This window comes from Vicia villosa, linkage group LG2 (genome assembly GCF_029867415.1).
Source record: "Vicia villosa cultivar HV-30 ecotype Madison, WI linkage group LG2, Vvil1.0, whole genome shotgun sequence".
In the NCBI taxonomy this organism is placed as follows: Eukaryota; Viridiplantae; Streptophyta; class Magnoliopsida; order Fabales; family Fabaceae; genus Vicia; species Vicia villosa.
The window spans coordinates 110,029,871-110,044,237 of NC_081181.1; the positions used below are offsets into that span (position 1 = coordinate 110,029,871).

The 14,367-nt window shown below is 46.3% G+C and overlaps 1 protein-coding gene across 1 annotated transcript; it reads right to left on the reverse strand.

Moving 5' to 3' along the window:
• Positions 1–9,832: 9,832 nt before the first annotated feature.
• On the reverse strand, positions 9,833–10,396 carry LOC131649780 (uncharacterized). The gene has a single exon (XM_058919538.1). The coding sequence runs from the start codon at positions 10,394–10,396 to the stop codon at positions 9,833–9,835; it is 564 nt and encodes a 187-aa protein (XP_058775521.1).
• Between the last annotated feature and the right edge of the window lie 3,971 nt (positions 10,397–14,367).

Here is a 14,367-nt window from a genome sequence, read left to right on the forward strand (position 1 = left end):
GTCATTAGAAACACAGCAGCGAAAAAACATTTCAACTAGGGTTAGCACCGCTTATAGAATTTTTATATCAGCTCCCCCTCAAAACCAAAACCAGCAGCAAAACCAGAGCAGAGAGAACAGAGAATTCTCCCCCTCAATACAAGCAACTCTTGTATACTTAACTTCTACTCCCCCTTTTTAGCCACAAAGTGACAAAGGTAGTAGAACTAAGCAAGGTACATGTTCAGCATTTTTTTTTGTTATTTTTTCAGGCAAGAAAACTAAAGAGAATATCCTGGGCATTTCACCCTTAAAAAATCATAAACTAAATTTGTTATTACAAGGAATTGTCTTGATTAAATTCGTATGATTGCATCCCTAACTTATATTCGTCGTTACGTCGCTTTGTCGTTAATTTGCGTTTGTAATTCGTGTTTGCTTAATTCATGAGGGCTTAATCCGTTTGCTTAATTCGTAATATAGGAATGTCAATCTAGTTTATGTCTTTTGCGCTTGTCAATTGATATAGAAGTCGAATAGAGATCGAAGCCGCTTAGGGAATTGGTAAGGTAGAAACCTGTGATAAGCCGGAACCGAAAACACTAGATTGACTTAATTTTATGATCACTTATTTTAATCGCTTAACTGCTTTGTTCCTTAAAATCGATCCTGAAACCATAAACCCCCAAATTTTCGATTTTTAATTAGTTAATAATAATACAAGAATCCTTGTCATACGATACTCGAGTCATTGTCGCTAAATTGCAGTTTTGAAAACACTCGTTTTGACCCGCGCGCGAATACAATTTATCATACACTATGGGGATTATTATATTGTAATTCAATACATATAATTCACCAAACCTCACCATATAGTCATCTATTCCTCATAAGCCCAAAAATCCCCAAAATCAATCCTACAATTATCTAACTCTTAGGCCAATTATAATAATCAAGATAAACTTCTCTTACCTTAGATTGAAGCTCGATATCAAAATCCTTTTTCGCGTTCTACAAAACCTTCAAGTTCTCCCAAGCCTTAGCTCTCCTTTCTTTCACGTTCTTCCGAACTTATACAATCGAATGAAAACCTTTTTTTTCCTTCTTTTCTCTTTTTGTCCCAATTAACCCTATTGAATTTACCAACTTGCCCTTATTATCTCTACCTCAATATCATTCTATTTTATTAATTAAAATAATCCCACTAATTATTCTAAAATACTCTTAATTCTCAATAATCCTCATAACATTTATGTGCCACCCAAAATCATCGAAACATCATATATCATCATTGATCGTACCTGATCAGAAGAATCGTCGTTGGCTGCTCGGAATTGGATCTTCGAGAAATGAGGAGGGGGGGTGTACCTGCAAGGTACTCCGATGCCAAAGTGAGAAGAGGAGCAAAGGAGCGCAAGTACAAGCTAAAGTGAGTAAGAAGTGAATACCCGACCCTCTAGTGAAAGAGGGTATTTATAGTCCCCAGCGCTGGGTCATGATCTAGCAATTTGGGTTGGATGCCCAGGCCCAATTAGGAAACTGCCAGGTTTCCTGGATGGAAATATCGGAGGTGCGTGAGTGCCCTCTGTCTTGGTTAACCGCTCCGAAGTTTAAGGGAGACGCGGTCTTTTAGGGACTACGTGGACTCCGCATTATTCGGAGGGTTGGATGTGAAAGAGCCCTACAAGGAGCATGGTCCTCGGCGGAGAGAGTGCTCGCGGACAGCAGGGTCTGCTCGCGGGGAGCATCCTTGCCGGGCGTCAGACAGCTCATGAGGAGCATTATGTCGAGCATAGTGGAGACGAGCATTCCAGGCCCAATTATGGGGCACAGAGGGATTTGGGCCTCTAAGGTTAGTGGGTCGAAACTAGATTGGGCCTAGTCTTGGCCCAGTCCAGAACAGGAGCCCCCCAAGTCGGAGTTCCAAGGAAGGAGCTTCGAGTTTTGCTATTGCCCGGCCGGTGTGATGGTGATCCCCGTCTGCTGCTGGTGCACGAGTAGTGTCGCTCGCATGGGAATGTGAGAGACTACGCGTGAACAACCCTCGCTGACGTGGCATGGGGTAATGATTGCCTAGGGGTAGATGGCGGCGCCTAGGGAATCTGTGTCAGCCGACACGACGTTTCGCATTCCGGGCAAATTCCTTATAAAAAGGGTCAAAGCTCTTCATTTGGGAATTTTTCGCTCCCCGTTCGTGTGCTCGGCGTTTAGGTCAAATTTCCAGGTCTTGCTACTCACCAACGTTTTTCCTGAAGAACAGCAATTAAATTCATCAAAGTTATGGCAGGTTCAGGTGCGTTTGAGGTTTCTTTTGATTCCATATGCCTTTATTTTGTTTCATTGGGGGTTTTGAGGCGTGTTTATGCTGTTTTCGCCGTCTAAATCGGCAGGCAGATTCGAACGCCGTGCCATCTGCCCGGGTTATTCAAGCAATGCCCGGGGGAGGTTAGTATAGGAGTTTATTTTTCCTGTCACATCCCGGCTCCCTCACGATTTAGCTCGTCAAATTCGTGGAATGGTCGGCATCACCATGTTCTCCGTCGGGTTACTTATGGTTGGGCTCGGCGGATTCAAAGTTTCTGCCGACCCTGTTGGGCCGGACCCGGGTGTTTATGTTTTATGTTAAGTTGTTTAGGGGAGGCCTCGGCCAGAGATCAACGAAATCCTCGAAGGGGTTTGGTCGGTGGCTCCGATGCTCGCCGTTCCACCCTTTCACTTGTACTGCGGTGGAAGGGTGGATTTGATGATCGATCGAATTCATTTTTTCCTTCTGCATGCAGGTGAATCCGACTCGGGATCCAGCTCAGGGTCTAGCTCGGGGTCGAGCTCCAGTTCTAGCTCGTGGGACACTTCGCAGGATACGAGCGCGAGCAGCTCTGAAGTTGAGGAGGTGGAGATCGAGAGCTCGCGCCTCACCGCGATAGAGGAGGGTGATGAAGAGGGAGGTCCCTCGGAGATTGATGAGGAGGGCCCCTTGACCTCGCTTTTCAAGTATGACCTTGAGGTCGATCTTGATTGGGTGGCCGAGGAGCCCAAACTCGAGGTGTCCCGATATACCGAATCATTGGTCGGGGCTTTCCGGGAGGTTGAGGATCGAGGGCCGAGCGATGAGCTAAATTTCCAGGTGGTTTGCCCGAGGGCCGAGGAGCGGATCTGTTCTCACTTCCATGGGGACAGTTTCGCCATGTATGAGTATGTTTTTAGGGAGCTCGGGTTTCGCCTGCCTTTCACCAGCTTCCAAGTCTCCCTGTTGGCCGGACTTGCGTTGGCTCCGTCTCAATTGCACCCGAATGCCTTTGCCTTTATGCGGGTTTTCAAGATTGTCTGCGACTACCTGGGCATCGGCGCTACTACTGACTTGTTCGGCCGTTGTTTCAGAGTCGAACGGAAGACGGCCGACGGGCGGTTCAGCTGGGTTTCCTTCAAGAATGCTGATCGGAAACTTTTCAAGATGTATGTGGACTTGGTCAAGGATTTTAAGGACCGTTATTATATTGTTCGTTTGCATAGTCGCGCAGCTTATACTTTGTTGTCGAAGATGGTGACGGTGTGTGGTGCGGATGGCATCTCGAAACGGGACGAGGAAGGAAAAGTTAGGACCAAGCTCTGTAGCATGTTCCCCTTCGTCTGGTGGAAAAGTCATTTCAACTTCCCTCCTAAGTATTATGCTCGTGAAGATGGGGATTTGGACGAGCAGGATTCGGCGTCGTATGCTCGGCTCTGTCAGTATGTGGACAACTTCTCTCTCAGCCCGTGGGTGACGAGGACTGGAGAGCCCGTCTATGATGAGGAGGGAGTGCCGAAGGTCGAAACTCGGGCCATAAACACCAAGGCTCTTCTGATGTGTAGGACGCCCGAGGAAACCAAGGCGTTGCTAGGTGGAATTTTCGTTGTTTATCTTGATTTTTCAGCTAATGTTCATTGCTAACTGTTTGTTTTGATTTTCAGATGCTATGCCGCTGAAGGACGAGAAGGTCCTAAAGGTGACTCAAGATGCGGAGAGGCTCTGGGCGCTGAAGAACAAGCATCGGGTGGCGGCCTCGGGTGAAAAATCTGGGTCTGCTGGATATCCTTTGGTGATCCCGGAGGTAAGGACGCCGAAGAAGGCGCGCCGGGCAGAAGCACTTCGAGAGGATCCGCCGGTCGTGGGATCCGAGCGTGGATTCTTACTCCCTCCTTACTTCAAAGAAGATCAGTTTTTCGAGAAATATCCTCTATCTGTCTCCCTGGATGAAACTCGTCGAGTTGAGGAGATGTCCTCTTCGGCCCAATTAAAGTAGCTGGCTAGTGACAGTGCTGCCGTAATGAGGGTCATCGGGATGGCCCAGGTGCTCGCGCAAGGGGGCACCATGTCTGCCGAAGCTCTGAAAAAGGCGGAGGATAACAAGAAGACCGCCGAGGACGAGGCCGCCAGGAAAAAAACTCTCCGAGAGAAGGCGAAGAAAAGGATGGAGGAAATTCTGAAGCAGAAGGATGAGGAAGTGGAGGCGGAGAAGAAAAAGGTCGCCGAACTTGAGCAGGCTTGGGAACCGACGGCGGAAGAGTCTTCAGATGTGGCGGTGCTGAAGTCGAGAGCTGAGTTTGTCGAGAAGATCGATAACTTGAAGCTCGAGCTCGCAGACATGGCCGAGGAGGGTTTCAAGTGTGCTGTCCAGCAATTGACGTTTCTGAACCCGGGCTTGAAGACAAATGATATTGGGGTTTCGTCTAGGATTGTGGATGGCCAGCTGGTGCCCGGTACGCCCGATGACGAGTGACTTTATTTTGGGCCTGCGTGCCTATGTTTCCTTGGCCTGCGCGCCGTTGTTTTAATTTTTGGATTTTTGGGGCTTTTGCCCGGGATATTTGGGGTCTGCGTGCCCGTCATTTTATTGTAATATTTGGATATCGCCGGCCAGTTTGGTCGGCAGTTAATGCTTTACTATTTCGCGTTTATGCTTTGATTATCCCAGTATCTGTTTTAGAATTTTACTGTTGCATGTTTTGGGCCCGGGTTATATTTGTTCTGGGGAGGTATTCCAACACTTAGGAATATTTTGCTTTTGGATTGTGCTCGGCCGAGGTTGATTTCCCGGGCGTGTGGTGTACGATCCGGGTGCACAGAGCAGGTGTGCGCAATTAGCGGGCACGAGACCGCGGTCGGGGCCAAGTGCTCGCAGCGTGAACGGTCCCATCGCGAGCTGGGGTTTTGCCGTGCGAGTACTGCCACGGAGGGTCTAGGTGTAGAATCCACCGTGTAGTCGGTCCTGCCCTTTGATAGGGAATTCCGACCGTTGCTGTCGTGAAGCACTCGCGTTCGTACCAAGACACGGGTCCATGCCCGGTTTCCGTTTGTGTTTGGTATGAGTAGACGGGGAGTGTTAGGTTGTGTCTAACTATAATAGCGTCTGAGTTTTTCAGCGTTCCAAGGTCGAGCAAGTTTTTCGCCGAGAAGGTTCTCGAGGTAATAGGCGTCATTCTCGGTTTTATCGTAAACTCGGTATGGGCCTTCCCAGTTCTGGGCTAGTTTGCCCTCGCGCGAGTCTTTCATGTTTCTGCGGAGCACTAGGGCGCCGACTTCAAATTCTCGTTTGATAACTTTGGCGTTATGGCGTAGAGCTATCTGTTGTTTCAATTTAGCTTCTCGGAGGGAAGACTCTGCTCGGATCTCCTCAACCATATCAAGCTCTTCCCTCATAGCCTCGTCGTTGAGTTCTTCCTCGAGAGGTGATTCGGTTCGCCGAGAAGGTTCTCGGATTTCCACGGGGATCACGGCTTCGGTGCCGTAGGTTAGCCTAAATGGGGTTTCACCCGTGCTAGAATGGGGCGTCGTCCTATATGCCCAAAGCACACTGTGTAGTTCTTCGACCCAAGCTTTCTTAGCATCGCCGAGTCTCCTTTTCAATCCTCGGAGGATGACTCGGTTGGCTGCTTCGGCTTGCCCGTTTGTCTGGGGGTGCTCGACCGAAGTGAAATGATGTTTCGTGCCGAGCTTGGCCACGAAATCTTGGAATTTCCTATCAGTGAATTGGGTGCCATTGTCGGTTATAATCGCTTGTGGTACCCCGAACCGAGCGAGTATGTTTCGTTTGTAAAAACGGAGCACGTTCTAGGAGGTGATCTTTGCGAGCGCTTCGGCTTCTATCCATTTGGTGAAGTAGTCTACAGCGACCACCAGATACTTGTTTTGGTATGACCCGACTGGTAATGGTCCGAGGAGGTCCATTCCCCAGGTCGAGAAGGGCCAAGGTGATGACAGAGACTTAAGTTCGTTTGGGGGAGCTAAGTGCATGTCGGCATGACGCTGACAATTATCGCATTTCTGGACGTGCTCCTTGGCGTCTTGCTGCATGGTCGGCCAGTAGTACCCAGCCCTAAGGGCCTTTCTCGCCAGTGATCGACTGCCGAGGTGTTGACCGCTGATCCCCTCGTGGAGCTCTTGAAGTATTTCGAGCGCTTGCGAGCCGTCGACGCATTTGAGGAGAGGAATGGAGAAACCTCGTCGGTATAGTTTGTTCTCGACGATAATGTACGAGCAGGCTCGTCTTTTGATCGCGGAAGCTTCCTTCTGGTCGGTCGAAAGTTCGTCCTTCGTGAGGAAATTGTATACCGGGGTCATCCAGCAGTGGTCGTCGCCTATGGCGAGAACTGGTAGGGGTTATGCGCTTGTCTATGCTCGGTTTGGATAGGATTTCCTGGATCATCGACTTGTTTCCGCCTTTCTTTCTCGTGCTCGCAAGTTTGGACAAGACGTCGGCTCGTGAGTTGTGTTCTCGGGGGATATGTTCGACTTCTGCGTTGGCGAATCTTTTCATCTTGTCTTTGACGAGCGTGAGGTACTCGACGAGCACGTCGTTTTTCGCTTGGTAATCGTCGTCGATTTGGGATGCGACGAGTTGGGAGTCGGTGTAGATCTTGACCTCCCGAGCACCTACATCTTCGGCGAGTCGTAAGCCTGCTAGGAAAGCTTCGTACTCGACCTGGTTGTTCGACGTGGTGAAAGACAAAACCAGGGATACTTCTATGATAAGCCCTCCATCGTTTTCTAGGATAATACCGGCTCCGCTCCCCGAGCTGCTCGAGGTGCCATCTACGTAGATGGTCCACTTATTCTCAGCGGGTGCCGGGGAGTTAGTGATTGAAGTCATTTCGGCTACGAAATCGGCCAGTGCCTGAGCTTTCAGCGCCTTCCTGCTTTCGCATTGTATGTCGAATTCGGATAGCTCGAGGGACCACTTTAACATTCTCCCGGCCATGTCTGGTCGGGTGAGAAGTTGCTTAATAGGCTGATCTGTTCGGACGACGATGGTATGGGCGAGGAAGTAGTACCCCAGCCTCCTGGTTGCCGTTATTAGGGCCAGCGCGACTTTTTCGATTTGTTGGTATCGCACCTCGGGCCCTTGTAGAGCCTTTCTAGTGAAGTGTACGGGCTTCTTCCCGTCTTCAGTCTCTCGGATCAAGGCTGCGCTGACCGCCTCGTTTGAAACGGCCAGGTAGAGATATAAGATCTCGTTGTCGCCAGGTCGGGAGAGGACGGGCGATTTTGAGAGCACTTGCTTAAGGTGGGATAGCGCTTGCTCGCATTCCTTGGACCATTCGAAGGTCGCTTCCTTTCGTAGTAGTTTAAAGAATGGAAGGGCGTGCTGGGCGGATTTTGCGACGAAACGGGATAATGCCGTTAGCATCCCATTTAAGACTTGGATGGATTTTTTATTGTTGGGAGTGGGGAGTTCCGAGAATGCTCGGCATTTATCCGGGTTGGCTTCTATTCCTCGTTCGGTTAAGTAGAAACCGAGGAATTTGCCTGCCCGGACTCCGAAGGTGCATTTCTCCGGGTTGAAGCGCATCTTGCAGGATCTGGCCTGCTCGAATACCCGCTCGATATGCATGGTGTGATCGGAGTCTTCTCGAGACTTGAAGATCATGTCGTCCATGTATACCTCGAGGGTGTCGCCGATTTCTCCTCGGAACACCTTGTTCATCATCCGTTGGTACGTGGCTCCGGCGTTTTTGAGTCCGAAGGGCATTACGTTGTAGTAATAATTGTCCGACTCGGTCATGAACGCCGTGCACTGCTTGTCGCACCTCGCCATGGGGATTTGGTTGTAACCTGAATAAGCATCCATAAAAGATAATAATTTGTAGCCGGCCGAGTTGTCGACCAGCCTATCAATGTTAGGTAACGGGTAAGCATCTTTGGGACATGCCCGGTTAACATCAGTATAATCAACACACATTCTCCATTTTCCATTAGATTTTTTGACTAGTACAACGTTTGAGAGCCAAGTTGAATACTTGGCCTCGGAAATAAAATTTGCCTCTAAGAGGTCTTTTACAGCTTTCTCGGCAGCCTCCGCTTTCTCGGGAGACTGCCGACGCCTACGTTGAACTACTGCCTTCGCGGCTAGATCAATGGAGAGGTGGTGGCAAGCGACCTCAGGGTCAAGTCCGGGAATTTCCGATGCGTTCCAAGCAAATAGGTCGGCGTTGGCTCGAAGGCAGGCCACGAGCTGCTTCCTCGGTAGGTCTGGGATGCCCTTACTGATCTTCACCGCTTTGTCGGGGTTGTCGCCCAGCGGGACGAGCTCGAAGTCCCCGTCAGGGACAGGTCGGACGGGGTGAGCTGTCTTTGGTCGCGTGTCTTCACCATTCTTCAGCTCTTCTTCCGTGAAACGAGCGTCGAGGTCGACTGAACTGACGTTGGTCGGCTGATGCTGATCCCCCCGAGGATGCTTGTCTTCGGCCCTTGGCTTCTTGTTGGAGCTGGAAGGAGGGACGATTAATTGCAACCCTTTTACAGAGGCATCGAAGATCCTTCTGGCGGCTTCGATGTTGGCGTTGACAGTGGCTACTTGTCCTCTTTTTGTGTAGAATTTCATCTTCAAATGCACGGTTGAGGGAACGGCAGTGAGTTCGGCCAGAGTAGGGCGCCCGATGATGCAGTTATAGAGGGTCTTGCAGTCGATCACCAAGAATCTCGTCTTGACCTGTCTGGAAGCTTCCCATTCCCTAAAGGTGACGATCAGCTCGACGTAACCCCAAGGTTTGGTGGTGGCCCCGTTGAAACCCTAGAGGTCGGATCCCACATAAGGAGTGAGGTGCGAGTTGTCTAGCTGGAGGGTCTGGAAAAGGTGGGAGTACATGATGTCGACTAAGCTCCCCTCATCAACTAGGACTCATCAGACGTCAAAGTTCGCCATCCTTGCTCGGACGAGTAGGGGGATCGTGGCGTTCGGAGCTCCGTTGGGCAGTTCTTCCAAATAGAAAGTGATCGGGTCTGACTTCCCTTTGAATTTCTGTAAGGTAGGGCCGAGATCCGAGTTGGCGCTGATCAACTCATCGAACTTTCTCTTCACCGAGCTGATGGTGAGAGAGTCGGGGTCTCCGCCGTTGGATATGACCATCGCGGTTGGGAAGCCTTCCCACGTGCTAAAGGCGGTTGTCACTCCGGCTGAAGGAATGAAGTCTTCTGGTCGGGTGACAGACAGCGCTACTTGTAGTGGTCTACTATCTGGCGAGTTGCCCTCGTCAGAGTTCCGAGGGGCTTCTCTTTGGGGAGGTTCTCCCTTCTTCGTGTATTTTGATAGGCGACCCTCTTTAATCAGAGTCTCGATGGCGTCTTTGAGATGTATGCATTCGTCAGTTAGATGCCCATGACTCTTGTGGTATTTGCAGTATTTAGATTTGTCGGTCCCCGGTCTGGTGGGGTTCGACTTCGGGGGCCGGATGCTAGAGTTCTTGAATTCGGTGCTTTTGCACTCGGCCAGGATTTTCTCGCGTGAGGCGTTCAGGGGGTATAGTCGCTGAATTGACCAGCTAGTCCTCGGCGTTCTTTGGCGTTGTGGGACCTTTCGTCTCTTCTTTTCTCATGTCCTCAGCGCGAGCCTGAATTGTCGAGGTTCGAGCTGCGGGCAACGTCATTGCCCCTCGAAGCTTTGATCGCAGCTGCTTTGCCTTCCTCGAAAGCGATGAAGGCTTGGGCCTTGCGGAGGAGGGCGTTCATAGTGGGCACCTTCTCGATTTTTATAGCCTTCTTGAAGTCGCTTCCGGGGAGAAGTCCTCGTTCTAGGAGGTATCTTTTCATGTAACCGGTCGTCTGCACTTGGACGGCCTCTTTGTTGAACCTGTCGAGGTAATCTCGGAGGGGCTCGTCGGCTCCTTGGATTACAGCCTCAAGGTTCACTTCCGACTTTGGTTGCCGACGGGAGGCTGTGAAATGGCTCAAAAAGAGTTCCTTGAGCTCGGTCCAGGAGTGAATGGAGTTGGGGCGAAGGTTCCTGTACCAAGTCATTGCTCCTTTCCTGAGTGTGGTCGGAAAGATGCGGCATTTAATGGAACCTTTGACGACGTGGTAATCCATAACGGCTTCGATGCTCCGGATATGATCGTCAGGATCGGTGGTTTCGTCGTACAGATCCAAGGTCGGCGGTTTTTCCATCCCCCGCGGGAGACGAGCTCTTCTGATGCTTTCGGACAAGAGGCTGCGGAAGTCTTCCTCGTCACTTGGTCCCGGTGAGGTCGAGTGTCTGCCTCGCTGGGGATTCACCTGTGTTTTGCTCGGATATTTGCGGTTGTCCCGGGGAGGGGAACGCTCGCGGGTCTTCAACACAGCTTTGGAGGGGCCTCGGAAATCTCGCTCGGGGGAGAGGCTCCCATGCTCTATGGTCTCAGGTCTCTGATTCTTCCTGCTCTTTCGCACTAGAGAGCGGGAATATGATCTCTGACGACGATACCTCTTAGGCGGGGAACGCGGAGAGGATGGGGAACGCCGACGATACCTCCTTGGTGGTGAGCGCGAGGAAGAGTAGGAGCGCGACCGGTAGCGTCTCCGCGAGGGGGAGCGATACCGTCGTTTCCTTTCTAGCTCGTGGATGCGGTCGCCTTGAAGCCGGAGGAGGCGGTTTGTCTTCTGCAGTTCTTTGAGCAAGAGGACGGTGGTGGAGTCGGCTTCCTCGGGGATGTCGTCTTGCTCTTGTTCGTCTTCGTAGTGAACTCTCCGTCTCTCGGAGGTATGGGTGAATGAAGAAGCAAACTACCCGTCTCTGGCGTCAGTTTTGTTCAGGTTCTGGGGCTGCTCGGGCCCGTTCTCGGGTTGAGGTTGCCCGTTCCCACCGTTTTGAACCTGTTTGACGTTCTGAAGCTGCTGTCCTCTGTTGGATTGTGAGGCCTCATGCCTCTGTCCCCTTTGCCCGTCAGTGGTATGCTGCTGCCCTTCCCGGCGAGGTCGATTCGTCCCCTCAGGGGTGGAATCCTCGATGAGCTGTTGCAGGTGGAAGGGATCAGTGTTTGGGACGTTGGTGTTGTTGTTGTTGCCAGCCATGACGATCGTGAATGGATTAGCTTTGATCTTTGTTTGTTAAAGAAGGGGGAGCAAGATTCCCACAGACGGCGCCACTGATCGTACCTGATCAGAAGAATCGTCGCTGGCTGCTCGGAATTGGATCTTCGAGAAATGAGGAGGGGGTGTACCTGCAAGGTACTCCGATGCCAAAGTGAGAAGAGGAGCAAAGGAGCGCAAGTACAAGCTAAAGTGAGTAAGAAGTGAATACCTGACCCTCTAGTGAAAGAGGGTATTTATATCCCCCAGCGCTGGGCCATGATCTCGCTATTTGGGTTGGATGCCCAGGCCCAATTAGGAGATTGCCAGGTTTCCTGGACGGAAATATCGGAGGTGCGTGAGTGTCCTCTGTCCTAGTTAACCGCTCCGAAGTTTAAGGGAGACGCGGTCTTTTAGGAACTACGTGGACTCCGCATTATTCGGAGGGTTGGATGTGAAAGAGCCCTACGAGGAGCATGGTCCTCGGCGGAGAGAGTGCTCGCGGAGAGCAGGGTCCTCGGCAGAGAGGATGCTCGCGGGGGCATCCTTGCCGGGCGTCAGACAGCTCACGAGGAGCATTATGTCGAGCATAGTGGAGACGAGCATTCCAGGCCGAATTATGGGGCACAGAGGGATTTGGGCCTCTAAGGTTAGTGGGCCGAAACTAGATTGGGCCTAGTCTTGGCCCAGTCCAGAACAATCATCAAAATAATAAATATCATCATTAGAATATCAAGACTTCATAGAGACTCATATACTCACGCCAAATTAATTAAATAACTAATTAAATAATTAATCTAGATTTTTGGGGTGTTACATGTTCTATTTTGACTTTGCAAATTGTGTAAACAATGAATATTTTTGGTACAATATTTCTGTTTGAGAAATGAACAAAGTGTACAATGTTTCTGTTTTAGAAGTGGACAAAATATGATTCTGTAATACTTGTTCAAATGAAAAATATTGAAAAATAAAAAAAAATTAAATAATAATATTTTCCCTTCGGTTAATATTACAAACCGAGATAATAATATTGCTCTATTACCTCGATTTTTACTTTCAACCAGGAGCAAATTTTGGGTATCCCATCCAGTTCTGAAAATAATAAAAATACAATTGTTAGGGATCAAACTCATATGCAGAAAACTTTACCTTCAATTAATCAAAAATTAATGGATAAAATGATAAATTTTTATGACTTCTTTCGTTATCTCGGATGTGTAATCGAGATTAAATTTCATTCGTGCTCAAAATTAAATATGTTTTTTTTAATAGCGTAGAAAAGTTACCTTTACATCCAAAATGAAATGTGGTGAAATTTTATTCCTCCTTTATAAGAGATGGTTTGACTTCGTTAAATTTCAATTTTGCTAAATTATTGATGGGATAGGTTAGCTTTTTGCTATTCATCCTTTTCTTTGTATTTTTCTTTTACTAATAAATCTGTTTTTTTTAAAAAAAAAATCTATTTATTACAATCTTTTCAAATTTGGTAAAATAAGATTATAGATTTAATATGTTCTAGTGTTCAATATCTTAATAAAGTTTGAACAAAATTATAACAAGCTAATAAAATTATACATTTAAAAAATTCTAAAAAATTAATAAAATTATACATTTGATTTGTAATAGTGTTCAATATCTTATAAAAGTTTAAACAAAATTATAACAAGCTTATTATTAAAATTTATAATTAGTCATATACGTGACCCAATTATTTCATTAGTCAATTCATTAAGACAATATTTTAATCCATTTCATAATATTTTTAGATATTTAACGAAATTTTATTTTTGTCTCTTGCTTTCGAAGGTGTATCTCCGTAAGCATTTTTTTTTATTTAACGTTGAATTGTTTCTTATATGCATCTACGGAACGGTTTAAACAACATTAAAAACAGATTCCATAGATCCCCGTAGATGCATCTACGGAACAATTCAACATTAAATAAAAAAGTGTTTTCAGAATACACCTCTAAAATAGAAAGTAATTTTGAAAACGCACATACTGTGTGAGAACCCCAAAGAATGAAATGAGAGATTTTCTTAATTAAAAAAAGGTCTTATACAAATAATCGGGTCTAATTTTTATCAAATGTATTTTATATATGCCAACGGTATTATTATTTTTTACTTGTTAATCAATAATAATATAGTATTTTATTAATTAATTAATTAAAAATATAAATTTATTTCATTAGTATTATATATATATATATATATATATATATATATATATATATATATATATATATATATATATATATATATATATATATATATATATATATATATATATATTTAATATCATATACATAAAAAAATTTATAATACATTAGTTATAAACTATGCATGGGGAAAACGATTTTTAATACTCAAATGTTAAACTATGTATTTCATTAATACTGTATTTTCTCAAAAAATAAAACATAAAATTCTATGAAAATTATAGACTATATGAGGGGCAAATATTTTTGATGGTCAATCATTCAAAAGATGGTGTTTCATTAATCAAATAATTAATTAAAATATGAATATTTATTTCATTAATACTATGCAATCTCAATATTTTTAAATAAAAACTTGAACAAAATTATATTACAATAATTATATTATACTATATAAACTATACATAGCAATAGCATAAATAAATTCACCAGCCACTTAGTTAGAAGACGGTATTTCACCAGTCAAATAATTTACAAAAATATATATGTATTTTATTAATCTAATCAAGTACATTGAACCCCCTAAAAGTGAATTAGGTAAAATAAATTTACTATTTAATTATTTTCAACTTGAAATATAACCAAATATTCCAACGAGTCATGGTGTGCAAACTCTATTATATAATATGTAAGAAAGGAGACTTGCCACTAGTCAGCTTGTAATATTGACCTTGCCGGAACAAATGCACGAACGCCATCACAATTGAAAGACGAATCTTTCGAATGAGTCTAGTTTTGGACCTGGTCACTAGGTTTACTCAGTTCATTTTATTTTTTTGTGCAAGAGCAACTTTTTTAATTATTATTTTCTTTTTATAATTGTCTTTACTATTATTGTTTTAAAAAATATTAGGTACTCGATCTC

Bases quoted from the DNA above. Each gene is read 5' to 3' on its own strand.
- LOC131649780 (XM_058919538.1), bottom strand. From the start codon at position 10,396: ATGGAAAAACCGCCGACCTTGGATCTGTACGACGAAACCACCGATCCT.